The sequence below is a fragment of the Ascochyta rabiei genome, chromosome 7, assembly GCF_004011695.2.
Source record: "Ascochyta rabiei chromosome 7, complete sequence".
Taxonomy (NCBI): Eukaryota; Fungi; Ascomycota; class Dothideomycetes; order Pleosporales; family Didymellaceae; genus Ascochyta; species Ascochyta rabiei.
Genome location: NC_082411.1, coordinates 1,538,098 through 1,554,081, shown reverse-complemented (window position 1 = coordinate 1,554,081; position 15,984 = coordinate 1,538,098). Strand labels below are relative to the sequence as shown.

Sequence of the window (15,984 nt, the reverse complement as noted above, 5' to 3'; positions counted from 1 at the left end):
CGCGCTACGCAGGTATTGTGACAGACCACGTTGCTCAACATTGTTCGGTATACCATGAGACTCGCACACCCAAGACTTGTAAGCACCTCTGTGCCCGACCAAGATTGATCGCTTCCGTCTCATTCGGGGCAGGGCACATCTAGATGATGGTGTCAGCTCACCGCACAGTGTTTCAGACAGAGGTAGGCTATACAGCCAGGGGAAACTCACAGTATCGGCGTACTCCGTAGTTCCTTCTGCGCCGCTGTCTTTTCTTTCGTTGCCGAACGGGCTGATGATGCCGTACATCTGTGTGGTGCGCACAAGAACGAGCTCGTACAAAGCTTGTACCTCTCCTGCTTTCCGGCTTTCGGCGATAGACCAGATGATATCAAACGCATCTGCTGTGCTCTTTGCTCTTATCCAAAGTTCCTCGAGACATTCGGGCATCAGCGAGAAGGTCCCAACAGCATTGGGTTCCAAGTCCGGCCAATCAAGGTCTAGAATCCTGATCTGTGTATGTTCTAGGAAGCTCCGCATGGCTGTCAGGGTGTCATGATCTGGAGTCTGGGACAGACAGACCTTTAGTTTCCTCAGGCTTTGATGTTTTTGTAGCGAGTTTAGGATCTCAGGCGTAAAGAACAAGGTGGGCGCCGAAACTGGAATGGTTTCTGTGACTGAGAAGCAAGTGAGGTTGTCCATTTTGTTAACGACGCCACCAGTGAAAGACTGGCGTTTAGCTGTATAGTCACTGTGCATATGAGAACCTGGAGAAAGCATGGTACCCTGGGAGACGAGCGACAAACTTGTGAGACGTTGCAAGCCAGCCAGTACCCCAGCCGTCTCGCTCGGCGAGGAGGCAGAGAAGCCGTCAAACGAGAAAGCCTCTAGCTTTTTGAAACTCGACAAGAACGACAGGCTCTGGTGGTGGAATTTACCTTCTAAGCTGATATCCACAAGGTCCGGATACAAGGAGCCTAACATTCCCAAGAACCTTTGGAGGCATTCGCGGTATAGAAACGACTGTCGACCCGATACTGCCCGAATGATAATTCTCTGAATCTTGGGCAATTGTCTCAGAGCATGGTTTAGCCTTTCTAGCTCCGCCTCGTAAAGTTCCCATGTCAGGAGCCGAGGTGGATCACCTGGATGGCTGACCAGAGCTGGTGCGCTAAGTAGCGACCTGAGGTCGACTTCTTGAATGTTGAGCGATAGCACCTTGGCTTGCGGCAGATATTCGGGTGGGACTCGATTTAGCCAGTGAAAAAGGACCGACTGGCTTCGAAAGCTGAGCGGTCGCTCAAAGAGGAACTTTTGAGCCTCCAAGTAGATCTCTCGACAGGTCCGCAGTAATTCCGTACCATCCAAAGGCGATGAAAGCACAGCTCTGTATATCAGTTCACGGAGCTCTAAAGGAAGCGTGAATAAAAGCGTCTGGTCTGCGGGCACGACCATTGTGGGAGATAGTGAAGCTGTAGTAGCGGAGAACGTCCGTGTAGTGTGGCTACCGAAACGGGTTAGCATGCAAGTCCCGAGCGGTGAGAAGACAGACTCTACCGCAAGTGTTGTTCAACACCTGCAGCTCCCTGCCCGTAGTCACACGAATGGCACGCTTACCAACAGAGACGATTCGTATAGTAGCGACCTATTGTTGGTGTCGGAAGCTGAGTCGTCGAGCAATGACTTGACGAAAGAGCCCGGAGAAGCGACTTGCAGTCGGAGTGATGATTTGACTGGAGTGCTTAGGTCCATCCTGGCAAGTGGTATGAGGACATGCAATTAGTTAAAAGCCGGACCAAGGTCCGAAAGATGTCATTGCAAGATACCCTGGAACGCGTATTAAGCCGCTTGTGAGACGCAAATGATCAGCGTTTTCTTTTCCCACTTACGAGCAGGTTTTGGGTTGGGAGGAGCCAAAAGTGTGTCTCATGTGACGATACTCCAAGGCTCGAAGTACAGCGTAAAGCCCGAGGCACGTCTTGTGATTGGATATTGTGGTATTGAGCAGAGCAGATGCGGCAACAAACGCGGCCCTTCACCTCGAGGAGTAACACTCGGCCTCCAATAAGCTGGGTAAGTCCATCCAGCGCGGCCGCCTGTTGGCCAAGTGGGCGGTCTTTGTGATATGGTCGGTAAGGCTTGCAGAAGCCAACCGTTCTTGCTTCCCACGTGGAGACGCAAGGCTAGTTTCTGAAAGCGGATTGGTAAGTCGAATTCGGTATTGCTATAAGACTAATGAGGATTACCGTCTCGACCGGTGCATTTACCGAGCTTCGCCGTGCTTCTTGTGATAAGTCTAAGTGGCTGCATGGACGTTGAACCCTCAGCCGCGACCAAGCTAGAGGGGATTAGGACATCAAGGGCTCACTTTGGAGAAACGGATTGCCGTTACTGCCATCTTGACGTGGTGACGTGCAACATCGTCTGCAGGTAGGAATCGTACGATCATGGCACTATCTAGCCGATGTTTTGCGGCAGCCACTGTCGTTACGAGAAAGGAGGCGCTGGTGTTGAATGTGGTGGTTAAGCGAAGACTTGCGTTCTTGAGGATGAACGTAATGTACTGAGGTAGTTTTTGAGGGGATTCTCGTTCGAGCGGTTGTCGAGAGCGAATGCCAACCTTGAGCGGATATTCGATTGTGGTAACCTGCCTGAGACCATACCATCAATGCCTTCGGTGAGCATATATTCCCGGACCCAGCGCAATGGATCTGCATCGGAGCTTAACAAACTTCTCTCCATTAGCGAATATTGACCAAAGGAGTAGGCGAAGTATTGCGCCCCCTCGTGGGCCTGCAAGCCTTGCATGCCCCACCGCAGCCAAAGAAGTGTACTGCAACTGCTTCGGCTGCAAAGCGAGCTTTCACATGCAGTATCAAACTGCGACTAGCCGACGAACGTCGCTAAGGCTTTCTGCATGGTCTGCATGTTGCCCAGATCATACGATAACGGGGATGGGCTCTGGGGTATTCGTGACTTGTCAGGCATGGGCGGCAGTTTCCACGGGACGTTGTTTACCGAAGCTGCACTTGTCCACTTCGGGTGGCGCGGCCCTCCTTACCCGTGCCGTTCTGCCTACAAAAGCAGTCTGGACCTTATGCAGTGTAACTCACACAGCTAAGCACAACTTCGTTTCCCACGCGAGCTTGGACGTTCCCAATTAACGTTACTTTTTGAGCCGCATGTGCACACGATGGATGCGTGTCCAGCTGATCGTTGACGCTTCTCGAAGTCACTATATCGTCGTACGTCATGCCGAACCAGCCTGCAAGCAACGGTCCTGCTCAGCTTGATTTTTGACAGCTCCTTCCATGTCGTTCTGCCGCGCATGTTAGAGACTTCAGTGCTTCCCACGATTTCGAGCATAGTCCACCGTCGACGTATATCAGTTGCGCTACGACAATCTGTGGGGCGTCACACAACTTTGTACGGCCTACATCTGCACACCTGTGGACATCATCGGTCAACTAGCGGGGACCAACGGCTAAAGGAGATTGCAACCACAGCGCTTTTGTAGTGGACACTCAAGCTCTAGACACCGAGATTGGCAGCTTGGACCGAGTGGCGTCGACGTGCAGTCGATCCAGACTGCGTCTTATACTTGGATGCGCATCTCGTCTTGCTTTTTTTTTTTCAACTTCTGGTGGCCTCTTGGATCAGGCCATAGTCTGCCCACACGGCAGGGACCAAATAGGTTTGGAAGTCGAACTTTCGCATACCATTCGTGTGCACCACGCGATCTTCCAATGGGCTGTTCTCCTGCGTATCACACTTGTACGTGCGCAAATCCTCGGTCGACCCGTCAAGACAGGTTCCATGAACTTTGTTGCCGTCCAGGGGCATCAGGTATATGCAAGCAGGACAGACCTATCATGCTCTCGTGGTTGACTACCGATACCTACCACGTACCTACCACATGGTCATCACTGTAGAAAAGCTACATTCACCCTTCCTAAGGAAACGTTGTCACTCGTAACCGATCAAGCAATCTGATGACAGTTGCTCATCAAGGATCCCGACCCAGCAAGACTTCCAAGCGAAACAGTCATCCTGACCAAGTTCAGGAGAGTCAAAACCAAAGAGACGACGGCATCCGACTAGTACACGGTACGCCAGACATGCGTCCCAGTCCCAGGAGAGACTACGTTGCACTGCGTCAACCGCCGCACGTGGAACAGGGCATCCCCGTGTGAATCCGAACGCGAAGCATACTTGGCAAGGCTTCTGCGTTGCGTCACAGCCAACTGCTTGTACCTGCATGAACCTTGCAAGATTGGGGATGCTCAACGCCAACGCGAAGCCGAATTCTGAAAAGCACATACCTAGACTTGCTAAGGCGCAGCCGCGGTGAGGATTTGGAATCTTCTACGGTACGTCGGCCTGCACCACGTGGACGTGTCATGCAGGCAACCTGCAAAGCATCAAGCCGCAATGCCTTCCTAGTCGAGCTCCCCCGTTCGTGCTTCGTTGCTTTTCGTCATGAGTTTCATCCACGTTGGGCTTCCACGCTCGACTGCGCTTCTCCACGCTTTCCCTTCCCGTTGTACGATGTACTGACACAGGCCAAGGTGACGATGCAAGTCCGGTATCGTAGTCTGCACGCTTGTTCGCTGGAACGGTCTCCAGAGGCGTGTGTCCAGGTCGTTGCGCTGTCCTATCCAAGCCTTGACAGCTTCGACCCCCTTCAACCTCATCCACGCGCACCAACGTTTCCACACACGTGGCACGTGTCCATATGAACCCTACACCACCAGTGATGTTCCAAATCTCAGCCCTCGCTTTGCAGACTTCTATAATACTGTTATGCCACGTGTAAGCACACCTTCAAGGCCCTCCATCCACTCTCGTCTGCTGCACACCCCGAGGCCGCGTGGCAGCCAATTACGCACCGCCCGCTTCGTGGCTGCAGACGAGATGGCGTGGGAGTTGGCTTGACTGGCTGGAGTAAGTAAACCGTTGTGGAAGGACACCAACCATATCCTCCCCTATTTGTCCATATATCGACGGCAAGGAATGAGACGGTCACAGATGGCTGAATAGCCGTTGGGAATCTACAAACGCCTTGGTTTGAAAGTAAAAGAAGGTAAAACAAAGTAAAAAAAGGTAAAATAAAATAAAAGAAGGTAAAATACGCTACGTGCTGACATGTACGGCACTGACATGTAGATTGTAGTGCACTGTCCCACCCACCTACGACACAATACAGCGAGGCTGAACGGCACACAATCCCGCAATCCACAAACGTCTCTGAGATGGGGAGAATCAGGTAGTATGGCGGTGAATGGCGAGAGGGTAATGCGAGGGCCTGGCTTGTTTTGCTCCCTTGTCACGGGACTGTTGGTTGCGGACAGGACCGGACAGGACGGGACGGGACAGACAAGGCAGGAGAAGAGGGACAGAGGTGACAGAGAGATGGAAGCATGCACGAACGCACGCACGCAAGGCCTCGAGATGCTTTTAGGAGGACGGTGGGTAATAGGGAAGAAGGGAAAATGGAAGAAGGAAAGAGAGGAAGCGGGAGAGGAAGAGGGAGAGGGAGAGGAAGAAAATAAGCAAATAAATACTTGTACATGCAGATTTGAAATGCTTTCCCACGTACACACGCTCTCTCTCTCTCTTTCTCCCACTCCACAACCATCATTAGCAATCTCTCAGCCCGGGGGATTCGGAACTGTGGGCTATAGCCAACGAAAATCGCGTCTGTTCATACACGGTACATAATCAGCCCCCTTGAGTGGTCTGCATGGATACGGCCAAGACTGCCGCATGTCGTGCTCCACCACTCCACCACTCCACATCCGAGTCTCTGAAGTGCACCCTCGCTTGCCACGCTTAAGCTGTGTAAGCTGCGCTTATGCGACGCGGAGCAGCTTGGCGGCGTAGTTGACAATGGTATCCTCCTGGGGGAAGGACATCTCCTCGAGCTTCTGGGCGTACGGTGTGGGGACCTCGGCACCGGTGACACGGGCGGGGGGAGCCTCGAGGTAGTCGAAGGCGTACTCGCAGGTGAGCGCCATGATCTCCGAGGCGACACCGAACGAGGGGAAGCCGGACTCGACGCACAGCATGTGGCCCGTCTTCTTGACCGACTTGACAATGGCTTCAATGTCGAGCGGCTTTATCGAGCGCAGGTTGATGACCTCGGCCTCGATGCCGTACTTTTGCTTGAGCTGCTCGGCGGCGACGAGGGACTGGCCGACGCAGCGCGAGAGGGTGACGATGGTGAGGTCCTTGCCAGGGCGCTCGATCTTGGCCTTGCCGAACTGTGGCTTGTCAGCATGCTGGTGGAGTTGAGTTGTAGGCATTTGGGCTTACGGGGATGACAAAGTCGTCCTTCTGGGCCTCCTCGCTCATGGGGAAGGAGAGGCCGTAGAGAAGCCTGGGGTGTTGTTAGCTGGTACGCGCAGAGGGGCTCGTGGGGAGACGGACTCGTTCTCCAAGACGACGACGGGGTTGGGGTCGCGGATAGCAGCCTTCAGCAGGCCCTTTGCGTCCTCGGCGCTGTAAGGGGCAACGACCTTGAGGCCGGGGATGCTGCCGTACCAGGCCGAGTAGTCCTGGGAGTGCTGGGCACCGACACCGGAGGCGAAACCGTTGGGGCCGCGGAAGGTGATGTTGCAGGGCTGGGTGCCGCCGGACATGTAGTGTGTCTTTGCGGCCGAGTTGATGATCTGGTCAATGGCCTGCATGGCGAAGTTGAAGGTCATGAACTCGCACTGTCGAGGGGAGGGGTCAGTGCTGTGTGGAGGCGGCGCCGTGCAGCTGTCCGGGACTCACAATGGGGTGCAGACCAGCCAGGGCGGCACCGACGGTCAGACCGGCGAAGCCAGACTCTGTGATGGGCGAGTCGATGACCCTCTTCTCGCCGAAGCGGTCGAGCAGGCCCTTTGTGACCTTGTAACTGCAGCTCCGTCAGCACCGATCGAGGCAGGTCTGGGGCCTGAATGCCGGGCAGCTGTGCAGGCTGCGACCATCCGCGAGAGGCTGCGACCATCTGCGAGAGGCTGCGACCATCTGCGAGAGGCTGCGACCATCTGCGAGAGACTGCGACCATCCGCGAGAGGCTGCGACGGCCCAACATGGCCATGCCGCCCTCTGCACAAGACGGCGGCTGTGCGCGGTTCGTGCGCCGGTCGGGTATCGCAGCACAGCCAGCCAAGACGGGGGGCACGTACGCTCCGTTGTACTGCGCAACCTCCTCTCCCAAGACAAAGACCTTGTCGTTGCGCTCCATCTCCTCGGCCATGGCCTCGTTCAGGGCCTCGCGCACCGTCATCTCCTTCTGGCCCGCGGCGTATCCTCTGCGCGCCATCGAGGGGGTGAGGGCTGCGGCGCGGAACGCAGGGCGCAACGCCGGGCGCGAGGCGGCGAGCAGGCGGGCGGCCGGGCGGGTGATCCTGGAGGCGGCCATTGTGTCTGTGTTGGGGCTCTCGGGGGGTCGCGAGAAGGAGGCGGGGGGAGAAGCGGTGCCGGCGGTGGTGATGGCTGGAGCTGTCCGAGTGTCAACAGTTTTGCAAAACTGGAAGCTCCGACAATGGAGCACGGACGCTGTCCCAACGACTAGCGTCTGCCGCCCTTTGCTGCGGTTTCACCCGGCCGACCTGCATTCTTGCATGACCATTCGACCATTCGACATACCATGGACCAAACCATGGACCATACCATGGACCATACCATAGACCATACCATACAATAGACGTGCTGGTATATAATAGACGTGCTGGAATACAACAGACGTAGAATACAATAGACGTGCTAGAATATAACAGACGTAGAATACAACAGACGTAGAATACAATAGATGCGCTAGAATATAACAGACGTAGAATACAATAGATGTGCTAGAATACAATAGACGTAGAATACAATAGATCTGCTAGAATATAACAGACATACCAGAATAACATACCAAGGTGCATCTCAACACGCATGCCACTAGAGGCTTGCTAGTTTTAACACACCGCGTCCATCATCATCATCAACACCCACAACCATGCTCGCACAGCACAACCATGCTCGCACAGCACAACCATGCTCGCACAGCACAACCATGCTCGCACAACACACCCATGCCTTGGCCACAAATCACCTTCTCATTATACCCCCCAGACCCTATCGATATTACATGCATAGATAACGCGCCTTTTGCGACGCTTGCGGTACAAGAGCTGGAGCCAACAATGCTCGTAGAAGCGAAATCCAGGCTGAACAGGCCTGGATGCAAAATGGTCTAGAGAACAACAGGTGCTGCAAGGAAGTGAAATGCTCGGCTCCGCTCCGCTCGACACGCCTAAGCGTCGGCAGGCTTGCGGCCCACCATCAGGTACATGGGCGTGAAGAGCTTCTCGCGACCGCCGGCAACCAGGCAGTCGGCGGCGAGCGCGAGGCTGTCTGCCGTCTTCTGGGTGCCCTTGGGTGCCAGGCCGATCGTCTCGAGAGCGCCGACGAACCTGTGGACGAGCCCGCGGCCGACCTTGGTCATGCGCAGGATGGTGGGGATGTCGCCTATCGTGCTGATGTACTTGAGCTGGCCGGACAGCGGCCAGTACCACGGGTAGGGGTCGTCACGGTCAGCCAGGTCCTCGTGGTGCTCCATGACGAAGCCGGCCGCCTTCATGGCAGCGAGGGCGACGTCGATCTTCTCCATGTTGGAGATGCCGTCACCAATCTCGATACCGAGACGGATCTCCCGGTGGTGGGGGTTCTCGTTGTCGTACTTGTCGGTCATGAGCCACTCGTAGACGCCAAACACACCGCCAGGCTTGAGCACGCGGAAGATCTCGCTGTAGATGCCCTCGAGCGAGGGGGCGTGGACGGTGGCCTCGATGGCGTAGACGGCGTCGAAAGAGTTGTCGGGGAAAGACATTTGCTGGGGCCGTGTCAGTGGCAGGACTTCAACAGAGAGGATGGGTGCGTACCATGAAGTCACCCTTGGTGAAGGTTAGCTTGTCTGCCAGGCCCTCCTTCTCGGCGTAGGCCGTCGCACGCTCAATCTGGTAGTCGTTGTTGTTGAGACCGACGACGTTGACGCCGGCAAACTTGACTATCTCACGCGCAGGACCGCCGACGCCGCAGCCGACGTCGAGCACGCGCATGTTGTCCTGCAGCTGCATCTTGTGGGCGAGGTAGTGCTCGTGGCGGGCAATGGCGCGGTAGAAGGACTCGCCGTAGGCATAGCGGCAGAAGTGGAAGCTCTGTCCCCAGCCGTACTCGTACAGGTCCGTGGCCAGGTTGTAGTAGTGCCTGGTCAGGGTGGCGTACTCGTCTCGTCGTTCCTGCGTATGTTAGCTGCTGTTACTGCCGTTGCTGCCTTTCTGTCTGTGCGCATGCCAACGCGTACCTTCCGTGTCTCCTCGGTCTCGTCGGCGGCCGCCTTGTTGTCCCAGTGCTTGAAGTACTCGTCCACGGCGGCCTGCTGCGCGGCCTTGTCCTTTTGCAGCATGGCCGTCATACCACCACGCGCCTTGGCCGATTGGCCGTGCATGGCCTTGTTGAAGGCGGCATCGCGGTTGTGGTCTTCCTGTTCGAGCGCAGAGGGAGACATGGCGGCGGTAGAGAGCGGCGACGATGCGTGGGGGAAACAAAAGGTACTGTGTTGAAGCAGTGTCAATTGGCGAGGTGAGGAGCCAAACAAGGGGAAGACCCGTGTTTCTTATGCAAAATAGCGGTACAGGAGATGCCTACCGCCCCTAAACTGTACCGAAGGTAGCATCAAATTATCGATGATCCCGGTGCAGGTGGGCCAATCACGCGCGTCTCTCTACGGCCGCGCTAGATGCGCCACCCAGACGAGTGCTGAAGATTCCTTGAGTCTTGAGTCTCTCCACGAGCCAGACCTCGACCTCGACCTCGACTTCAACCTCGACCTCGACCTCAACCTCGACCTCGACCTCGACATTCGACAATCGCCATTCACTGCTGCGCCCCACTTGCGCGTACTGCAACACCGCCCATTCGCCCGTGCAGCTTGTCGTCAACGGAGCCTTTGATCACACGGACCCGCAACATCTCCGCGCAACTTGACCACTCCGCCTCCATCGTACACAGTCACAGTCACACAGTCACACAGTCGCACACGCACTGGACCCGCCCAACGTCCACCCGCGCCCGTCCTACGCTGAGCATTGTTCTGTCGAGAACACACCGCCGCGACCAATATGCCTCCCCAAATCAAGACCGACCTGAATCGCAGCGGCTGGGAAACGACCGACTTCCCGTCCGTGTGCGAAAAGTGTCTGCCGGACAACCCGTACGTGCAGATGCTGAAGGAGGACCACGGCGCAGTACGCACCTGCTCTCGCGTCTCACCCACAACCAACACACTAACACGTCCAGGAATGTAAAATCTGCACACGCCCATTCACCATATTTCGCTGGAAATCCGATCGCACAGCCCGACAGAAGCGCACCAACATCTGCCTGACGTGCGCGCGCCTCAAGAACTGCTGCCAGTGCTGCATGCTGGATCTGTCGTTCGGCCTGCCGCTCGTTGTCCGTGACGCAGCGCTGAAGATGGTTGCGCCCGGGCCGCAGAGCGACATCAACCGACAGTACTACGCACAGGAGCACGAGCGCGAGATCGAGGAGGGCAGAGGCGTCATGGAAGCATACGAAAAGACCGACGAGAAGGCACGCGACCTGCTGAAGCGTCTGGCGCAGAGCGAGCCGTACTACAAGAAGCAGCGACGTCTGGAGGCAGACACCGAAGAGGGCGCGCAAAAGGCGCTTCCCGCACCAGGCACTGGCGGAGGATCTGCATACGGGCACACGGGAGGGCCGATCAGGACACGAGACTCGAGAGGTGGAGCCAGCAGTGCGCGAGGAGGCATGAGGCCTGCACGAGGGGGACGCGCTGCAGGACCACCGGCACAGCCCAACCCCCAGGACTGGTTACCGCCACCTGACCCGAACGTTGCGTCGCTCTTTGTCACGGGTGTCGAAGACGACCTCCCCGAACACGAGCTGCGCACTCATTTCGCACAGTACGGCCAGCTACGGTCGCTGGTATGCTCGCATCGCGCTCACTGCGCCTACGTCAACTACGTCAAGAGGCAGGATGCCGAGACGGCTGCAGAAGCACTCAAAGGCAAAGTAGTCATCAAGGGCTGCCCTATGCGGGTGACATGGGGCAAGCCGAAACAGTTGGACAGTCTGGACCAGAACGTCAGAATGCAGTACGCAAGGGAAGGCAGACAGGCAGCCGGTCCACGGCGAGCGGCGGCACAGGCTGCGATCGAGGCGCCCCCACAGAATGACTTGGACAGCCTGGCGCTGGCCCCTCCACCGTCGGGCGACGACGAAGCCAGCTACCCCAGTCTGGCGGGCAACTAGAGTGCAGTAGATGTAGCATTGGGTTGGCGTCATGTTACGAACAGCATGGGTATCACCTTCTCGTAGCTTGACAAGAGTTTAAGCCGAGCAGCACTTTGTTCCTCCCAACGTAGTCTTGCCCTTGTTCTTCTTGATATCCTCATTATCTCCGCGCTCCGTGTGCTCGTGTATCCGTATCTCTGCCGCACTCGTCAGTACATCCGCCCCAATCCAGGCCGCCGCACTTCTCGCGTACTGTAGTTGTCGCCCTCGGTGGCCTGGCCCTGGACGACGTTCTCCCGGAGGAACTTGGCTACCTCGGAGGCGTGGGCGATCTGCGCTCGGTACTCTTCGCTGCCGGTTTGTACGGCCCGGTTCGTCTCGAAGTTCTTGCGCACCTCGATGCGCGCCGCGGTGAGGACACTCGCATCTCCTGGTCGGGGTGAGCTCTTGTTTCATTGAAGCGTGTTCCATGGAGTGATGATCCATTGATAATCCATTGATGATCCTTTGATGATCCATGGAGTGAGGATCCATTGAGTGGTGGGCTGGGGAAGGGGTACCTTGGAAGGCGATGCGCGCTGATCGCAGCAGGTTTCGGTAGGCTACGAGGGCCATTTCGCGGGTCATGGGGCTGGGTCGCGGGTAGACGGAGATGTAGACGTCGAGATGGCGAATCGTGGAGTCGCGTAAAGAAAGCAGAGCGCACGTGCAGAGACAGGGATCAGTGGCCGATCTGCAGTGGCTTCTGTGACGCAGTAGCTCCCCCCACGCGCGCGTGTCTCGCTGGCAGCATCCATAAATACACTTCCGCGCTGGGCCGCGATTCTGCCACATCTGCCACCGCGACTATGGTGTCTCTATGGCCCTGGAGGGTAGGCGAAATTCACCGAATTCTGCAGTGCCACGCTTTCTAACAACAACACCAGGCGGGCGAAGATGCTGCCTCGTTCGAGAGGACACTCTCCACCCTCACCGGCAAAATCAACAGAGCGACCGCCGTCAATGACAAGCGCCGCCGGACCTCAAGACGCGCGCGCGTCATGTGGACGCTCTACGCAGGATTCGCGTACATCCTGGCTGCACTGCTGCTGATCTTGGTCACCGGCCGCCAGAACTGGGGCGTTGTCGAGGTCTCGGTCATCGCGGGCAGTCCTGTGGTGTAGGTGATGTTTGTCGACTGCCAGCCTCCCACTGACTTGCGCAGCATCTACCTCGTCCGCTATGCGCTCACCAGCTACTTCGACTACCGCATCTCGAACACCGACGCCTACCTCCAGAAGCTCAACAAGGAGCGCGATGCTACCATCAACAGGCTGAAGGAGGCCACCAAGTACAACTCCACCCAGCAGCTGCTTGAGAAGTACGGCGCTTCGCCCAAGCAAGAAACGCCGCAGTCGACGCCGAACAGCAAGAAGCCGCAGGGCCCTGAGAAACCACCGCAACCACCAGGCCCCCGCACGGGCATGGCACCTCCCCCCACGGCCAACATCCAGCGTCCACAGAACCAATCGCAGAACCCGTCGACCCCACAGCGTGCACCCACGATGCCCACGTCGCCTCAAGCTCCACCAGCGCTACCTTCGCCGGGTGCCGAGTTCGCGCCAAACGCATTCGGACCCGTCGACGCTGCGAAGCAGTACTCGTCCGCTCCCGCGACTTCGTTCACGCAAACACATTGGTACGACCGCATCCTCGACGCGCTTCTCGGCGAAGACGAAACCCAGCCCAAGAACCGCCTTGTGTTGATCTGCTCCGAGTGCAGACTCGTCAACGGCCAGGCCCCACCTGGCGCGCGCACGGTCGAGGACATTGGCAAGTGGCGATGTGGGGGATGCAAGGCATGGAACGGCAAGGAGAAGCCGCACGAGGAGGTTGCGAATCTCGTCCAGAACTGGGACGCCGAGCGCAAGGCGAAAGCAAATGAGATGGTCCGTGACGTGGAGGAGGAGGAGGAGGAGGAGGAGGAGGAGGAGGAGAAGGCGGAGGAGGAGGTTAGCGATGAAGCTGACGGTAAAGACGAGCCCGTGGTGCAGGAGTCGGTTGGGGTGGACAAGGACGAGACGCCCCCGAGCAAGTCGACGCGAAGCAAGACCAAGGGCCGGGGCAAGAAGTGAGGGGATGGAGTGGCATGGTACGGCATCATCGGCGAAGGGTGCGGTTTTACATGTTTTAAGCGGCATATTCTCGAGACGATGCAACGTGGAGACTGAGAAAGACACGACTGACGGCTCCAATCGAAGCCTTGAGCCAAGCAATGGGTATCCTACAAGCATCTACTGTGCGTTGTGAAGTTTCTTATATATTATAAGTCTACTATGCGTTATTATAAGTCTACTGTGCGTTGTTGTAGAGTCTCTTATATATTATACAGCCTATTATGTGTTACTATACAGCCTACTATGCGTTATTATAACTAAGTCTACTATGTATTATTATACAGCCTACTATGTTTTATTATGAAGTCTCCTATAGTTATACAGCCTATGCGTTATTATAAAGTCTCCTATCTATTATACAGCCTATGTGTCATCATAACGCCTAGCATGTATTATTATAAAGCCTACGTAACTACAAAGCCCACAGTGCATTGTTGCAAAGCAGGTCAACTTGAGTCAGCCCATGGTCTGCTGGTAGATGATAGAGGGTCTCCTGGTAGAAGATAGAGGGTCTGCTGGTAGAAGCACGCTAATCCCCCCAACGGCACAACGCGAGTGGGGAACCTCGGTCGGTGGGTTCATGGTACTTGGAGGGTTCACTTGGCATTTTATTGGATTGAATCGTTTACCGACTTCACATGTATCTGTCTTCCTGTATACGCATTGCGTGCAATCGTCCATTCTGAGCGTGTGGTTCGATTGTTGTGAATTTTTTTACTCTATACTTTATACTTTTTGGAGAAGCTTAGATACCACCCAAACACAGTGTCCGCCAACCGACCATCATGTCAGCCTCGCAACGCGCAGGTCAGATCGCAGGACACGTCAACTACCCGCGGGGTATGCTGGCGGGGCAGACTGCGATTATCACGGGGTCGGGACAGGGGATTGGGGCCGAGTGTGCGCGGCTGTTTGCCAACGAGGGGGCGAGGGTCGTGGTTGCGGATGTGGACGGGGGTGGGTTTCGCAGCTCTGCTGGGTAGTGTCGGCGTTGGAGTTGAATTGGCTGACGCCTCCTCAGAGAAAGCAGGCGCCGTCGTCAGCGCGATCGAATCCCGCGGCGGCCAGGCCATCGCGGTGACGGGCGATGTGCTCGACGACGCGTACATCAAGACGCTGGTTGCCAAGGCGGCCGCGTTTGGCGACGGCAAGATCCACATCATTGTCAACAATGCGGGATACACGTGGGACGGCGTGATTCACAAGATGACGGATAAGCAGTGGCACACGATTGTCGACCTGCACGCGACGGCGCCGTTCAAGCTCGTCAGGGCTGCGGCGCCGTACTTCCGCGTGAAAGACGGCGAGCCAAGGAATATCATCAACATCTCGAGTACCAGTGGGTTGCACGGGAATGCGGGGCAGATCAACTATGCGCTCGCAAAGGCCGGGGTGACGGGTGTTACCAAGACGATTGCAAAGGAGTGCGCATTCACCCACCGTCCTGACTTGCGTCTGCGAGCCTATACTGACGAGTGTGTAGATGGGGTCCCAGCTTCGGCGTGCGCGCCAACACGGTTGCGTTTGGGCACATTGCGACGCGGCTGACGGCGGCGAAGGAAGCTGGTGCGTTTGTGCAGCTGCCAGATGGCGAGAAGGTGGCGCTCGGCATCCCGCAGAAGCAAAAGGAGGCTGCGGGCGGCCAGGAGCACGCGGATATCCCGCTGAGGCGGCCTGGGACGGCGACGGAGGCGGCGAGCGCGGTGCTGGCGGTTGCGAGTCCGTTGTTTAGTTATGTGAACGGCGAGACGATTAAGGTGACGGGCGGACGGGGGATGTAGGGGGTGGGCAGGAAGTAGTGAGTGTGAGTAGTGAGTGTAAGTAGTAAGTGTGAGTAGTAAGTGTAAGTAGTAAGTGTGAGTAGTAAGTGTGAGTAGTGAGTGTGAGTAGTAAGTAGTGAATAGTGAGTAGTAAGTGTGAGTAGGAAGTAGTGTAGAGTGTGAGTAGTGAGTAGTAAATAGTGTGAGTAGTGAGTGTGAGTAGTGAGTGTAAGTAGTGAGTGTAAGTAGTGAGTGTGAGTAGTAAGTGTAAGTAGTGAGTGTGAGTAGTAAGTGTAAGTAGTAAGTGTGAGTAGTAAGTATAAGTAGTAAGTGTAAGTAGTAAGTGTAAGTAGTAAGTGTGAGTAGTGAGTGTGAGTAGTGAGTGTGAGTAGTGAGTGTGAGTAGTGAGTGTGAGTAGTGAGTGTGAGTAGTGAGTGTGAGTAGTGAGTGTGAGTAGTGAGTGTGAGTAGTGAGTGTGAGTAGTGAGTGTGAGTAGTGAGTGTGAGTAGTGAGTGTGAGTAGTGAGTGTGAGTAGTGAGTGTGAGTAGTGAGTGTGAGTAGTGAGTGTGAGTAGCAAGGTCAGCATCACCAGGCGTGAGGAATTCAAGACATCTGTTTCAGCTCCCGTACGGCTGGCAGCGTGTGGGCGTGCTGAAACATCAACAGCCGGATGCTGTCTGCAGGGCGTGTGTCGGTGTTGGGGAAGTGGTTTCATGAGACCAATCCCTCGGCGAAGCTCCACCTCCAGTCCTCGACGTTCCTCGAACACGGACTGG

At 56.1% G+C, this 15,984-nt stretch overlaps 7 protein-coding genes across 7 annotated transcripts, besides 9 other annotated features; 3 read left to right on the top strand and 4 right to left on the bottom strand.

Moving 5' to 3' along the window:
* Positions 1-34: 34 nt before the first annotated feature.
* Positions 35-1,503, bottom strand: EKO05_0005087 (uncharacterized protein; the record flags this gene model as incomplete). Its single annotated transcript, XM_059636512.1, has 2 exons — positions 35-139; positions 211-1,503. 2 exons carry the CDS (start codon positions 1,501-1,503, stop codon positions 35-37), a joined length of 1,398 nt encoding a protein of 465 aa, XP_059492495.1.
* A 3,821-nt stretch (positions 1,504-5,324) lies between these two features.
* Positions 5,325-5,353: a tandem repeat.
* Positions 5,354-5,397: 44 nt separating this feature from the next.
* Positions 5,398-5,420: a tandem repeat.
* A 65-nt stretch (positions 5,421-5,485) lies between these two features.
* Positions 5,486-5,525: a tandem repeat.
* A 58-nt stretch (positions 5,526-5,583) lies between these two features.
* Positions 5,584-5,608: a tandem repeat.
* Positions 5,609-5,831: 223 nt separating this feature from the next.
* EKO05_0005086 (Pyruvate dehydrogenase (acetyl-transferring)) lies at positions 5,832-7,390 on the bottom strand (the record flags this gene model as incomplete). The annotated part of the gene is made up of 5 exons (XM_038939487.1): positions 5,832-6,242; positions 6,295-6,358; positions 6,409-6,695; positions 6,757-6,880; positions 7,155-7,390. 5 exons carry the CDS (start codon positions 7,388-7,390, stop codon positions 5,832-5,834), a joined length of 1,122 nt encoding a protein of 373 aa, XP_038799628.1.
* Positions 7,292-7,351: a tandem repeat.
* Positions 7,391-7,612: 222 nt separating the features above from the next.
* Positions 7,613-7,674: a tandem repeat.
* A 304-nt stretch (positions 7,675-7,978) lies between these two features.
* Positions 7,979-8,045: a tandem repeat.
* A 224-nt stretch (positions 8,046-8,269) lies between these two features.
* Positions 8,270-9,523, bottom strand: EKO05_0005085 (Sterol 24-C-methyltransferase; the record flags this gene model as incomplete). Its single annotated transcript, XM_038939275.1, has 3 exons — positions 8,270-8,848; positions 8,898-9,254; positions 9,320-9,523. 3 exons carry the CDS (start codon positions 9,521-9,523, stop codon positions 8,270-8,272), a joined length of 1,140 nt encoding a protein of 379 aa, XP_038799627.1.
* A 289-nt stretch (positions 9,524-9,812) lies between these two features.
* Positions 9,813-9,875: a tandem repeat.
* A 261-nt stretch (positions 9,876-10,136) lies between these two features.
* Positions 10,137-11,310, top strand: EKO05_0005084 (Pre-mRNA-splicing factor slt11; the record flags this gene model as incomplete). The annotated part of the gene is made up of 2 exons (XM_038939261.1): positions 10,137-10,262; positions 10,315-11,310. 2 exons carry the CDS (start codon positions 10,137-10,139, stop codon positions 11,308-11,310), a joined length of 1,122 nt encoding a protein of 373 aa, XP_038799625.1.
* Positions 11,311-11,388: 78 nt separating this feature from the next.
* On the bottom strand, positions 11,389-11,919 carry EKO05_0005083 (Mitochondrial zinc maintenance protein 1, mitochondrial; the record flags this gene model as incomplete). The annotated part of the gene is made up of 3 exons (XM_038939262.1): positions 11,389-11,489; positions 11,546-11,722; positions 11,853-11,919. The coding sequence occupies 3 exons, from the start codon at positions 11,917-11,919 to the stop codon at positions 11,389-11,391; spliced, it is 345 nt and encodes a 114-aa protein (XP_038799624.1).
* Positions 11,920-12,140: 221 nt separating this feature from the next.
* EKO05_0005082 (uncharacterized protein) lies at positions 12,141-13,406 on the top strand (the record flags this gene model as incomplete). The annotated part of the gene is made up of 3 exons (XM_038939384.1): positions 12,141-12,164; positions 12,219-12,451; positions 12,497-13,406. 3 exons carry the CDS (start codon positions 12,141-12,143, stop codon positions 13,404-13,406), a joined length of 1,167 nt encoding a protein of 388 aa, XP_038799623.1.
* Positions 13,232-13,284: a tandem repeat.
* An 827-nt stretch (positions 13,407-14,233) lies between the features above and the next one.
* EKO05_0005081 (3-oxoacyl-[acyl-carrier-protein] reductase) lies at positions 14,234-15,229 on the top strand (the record flags this gene model as incomplete). Its single annotated transcript, XM_038939449.1, has 3 exons — positions 14,234-14,405; positions 14,470-14,872; positions 14,932-15,229. 3 exons carry the CDS (start codon positions 14,234-14,236, stop codon positions 15,227-15,229), a joined length of 873 nt encoding a protein of 290 aa, XP_038799622.1.
* Positions 15,230-15,984: the final 755 nt, after the last annotated feature.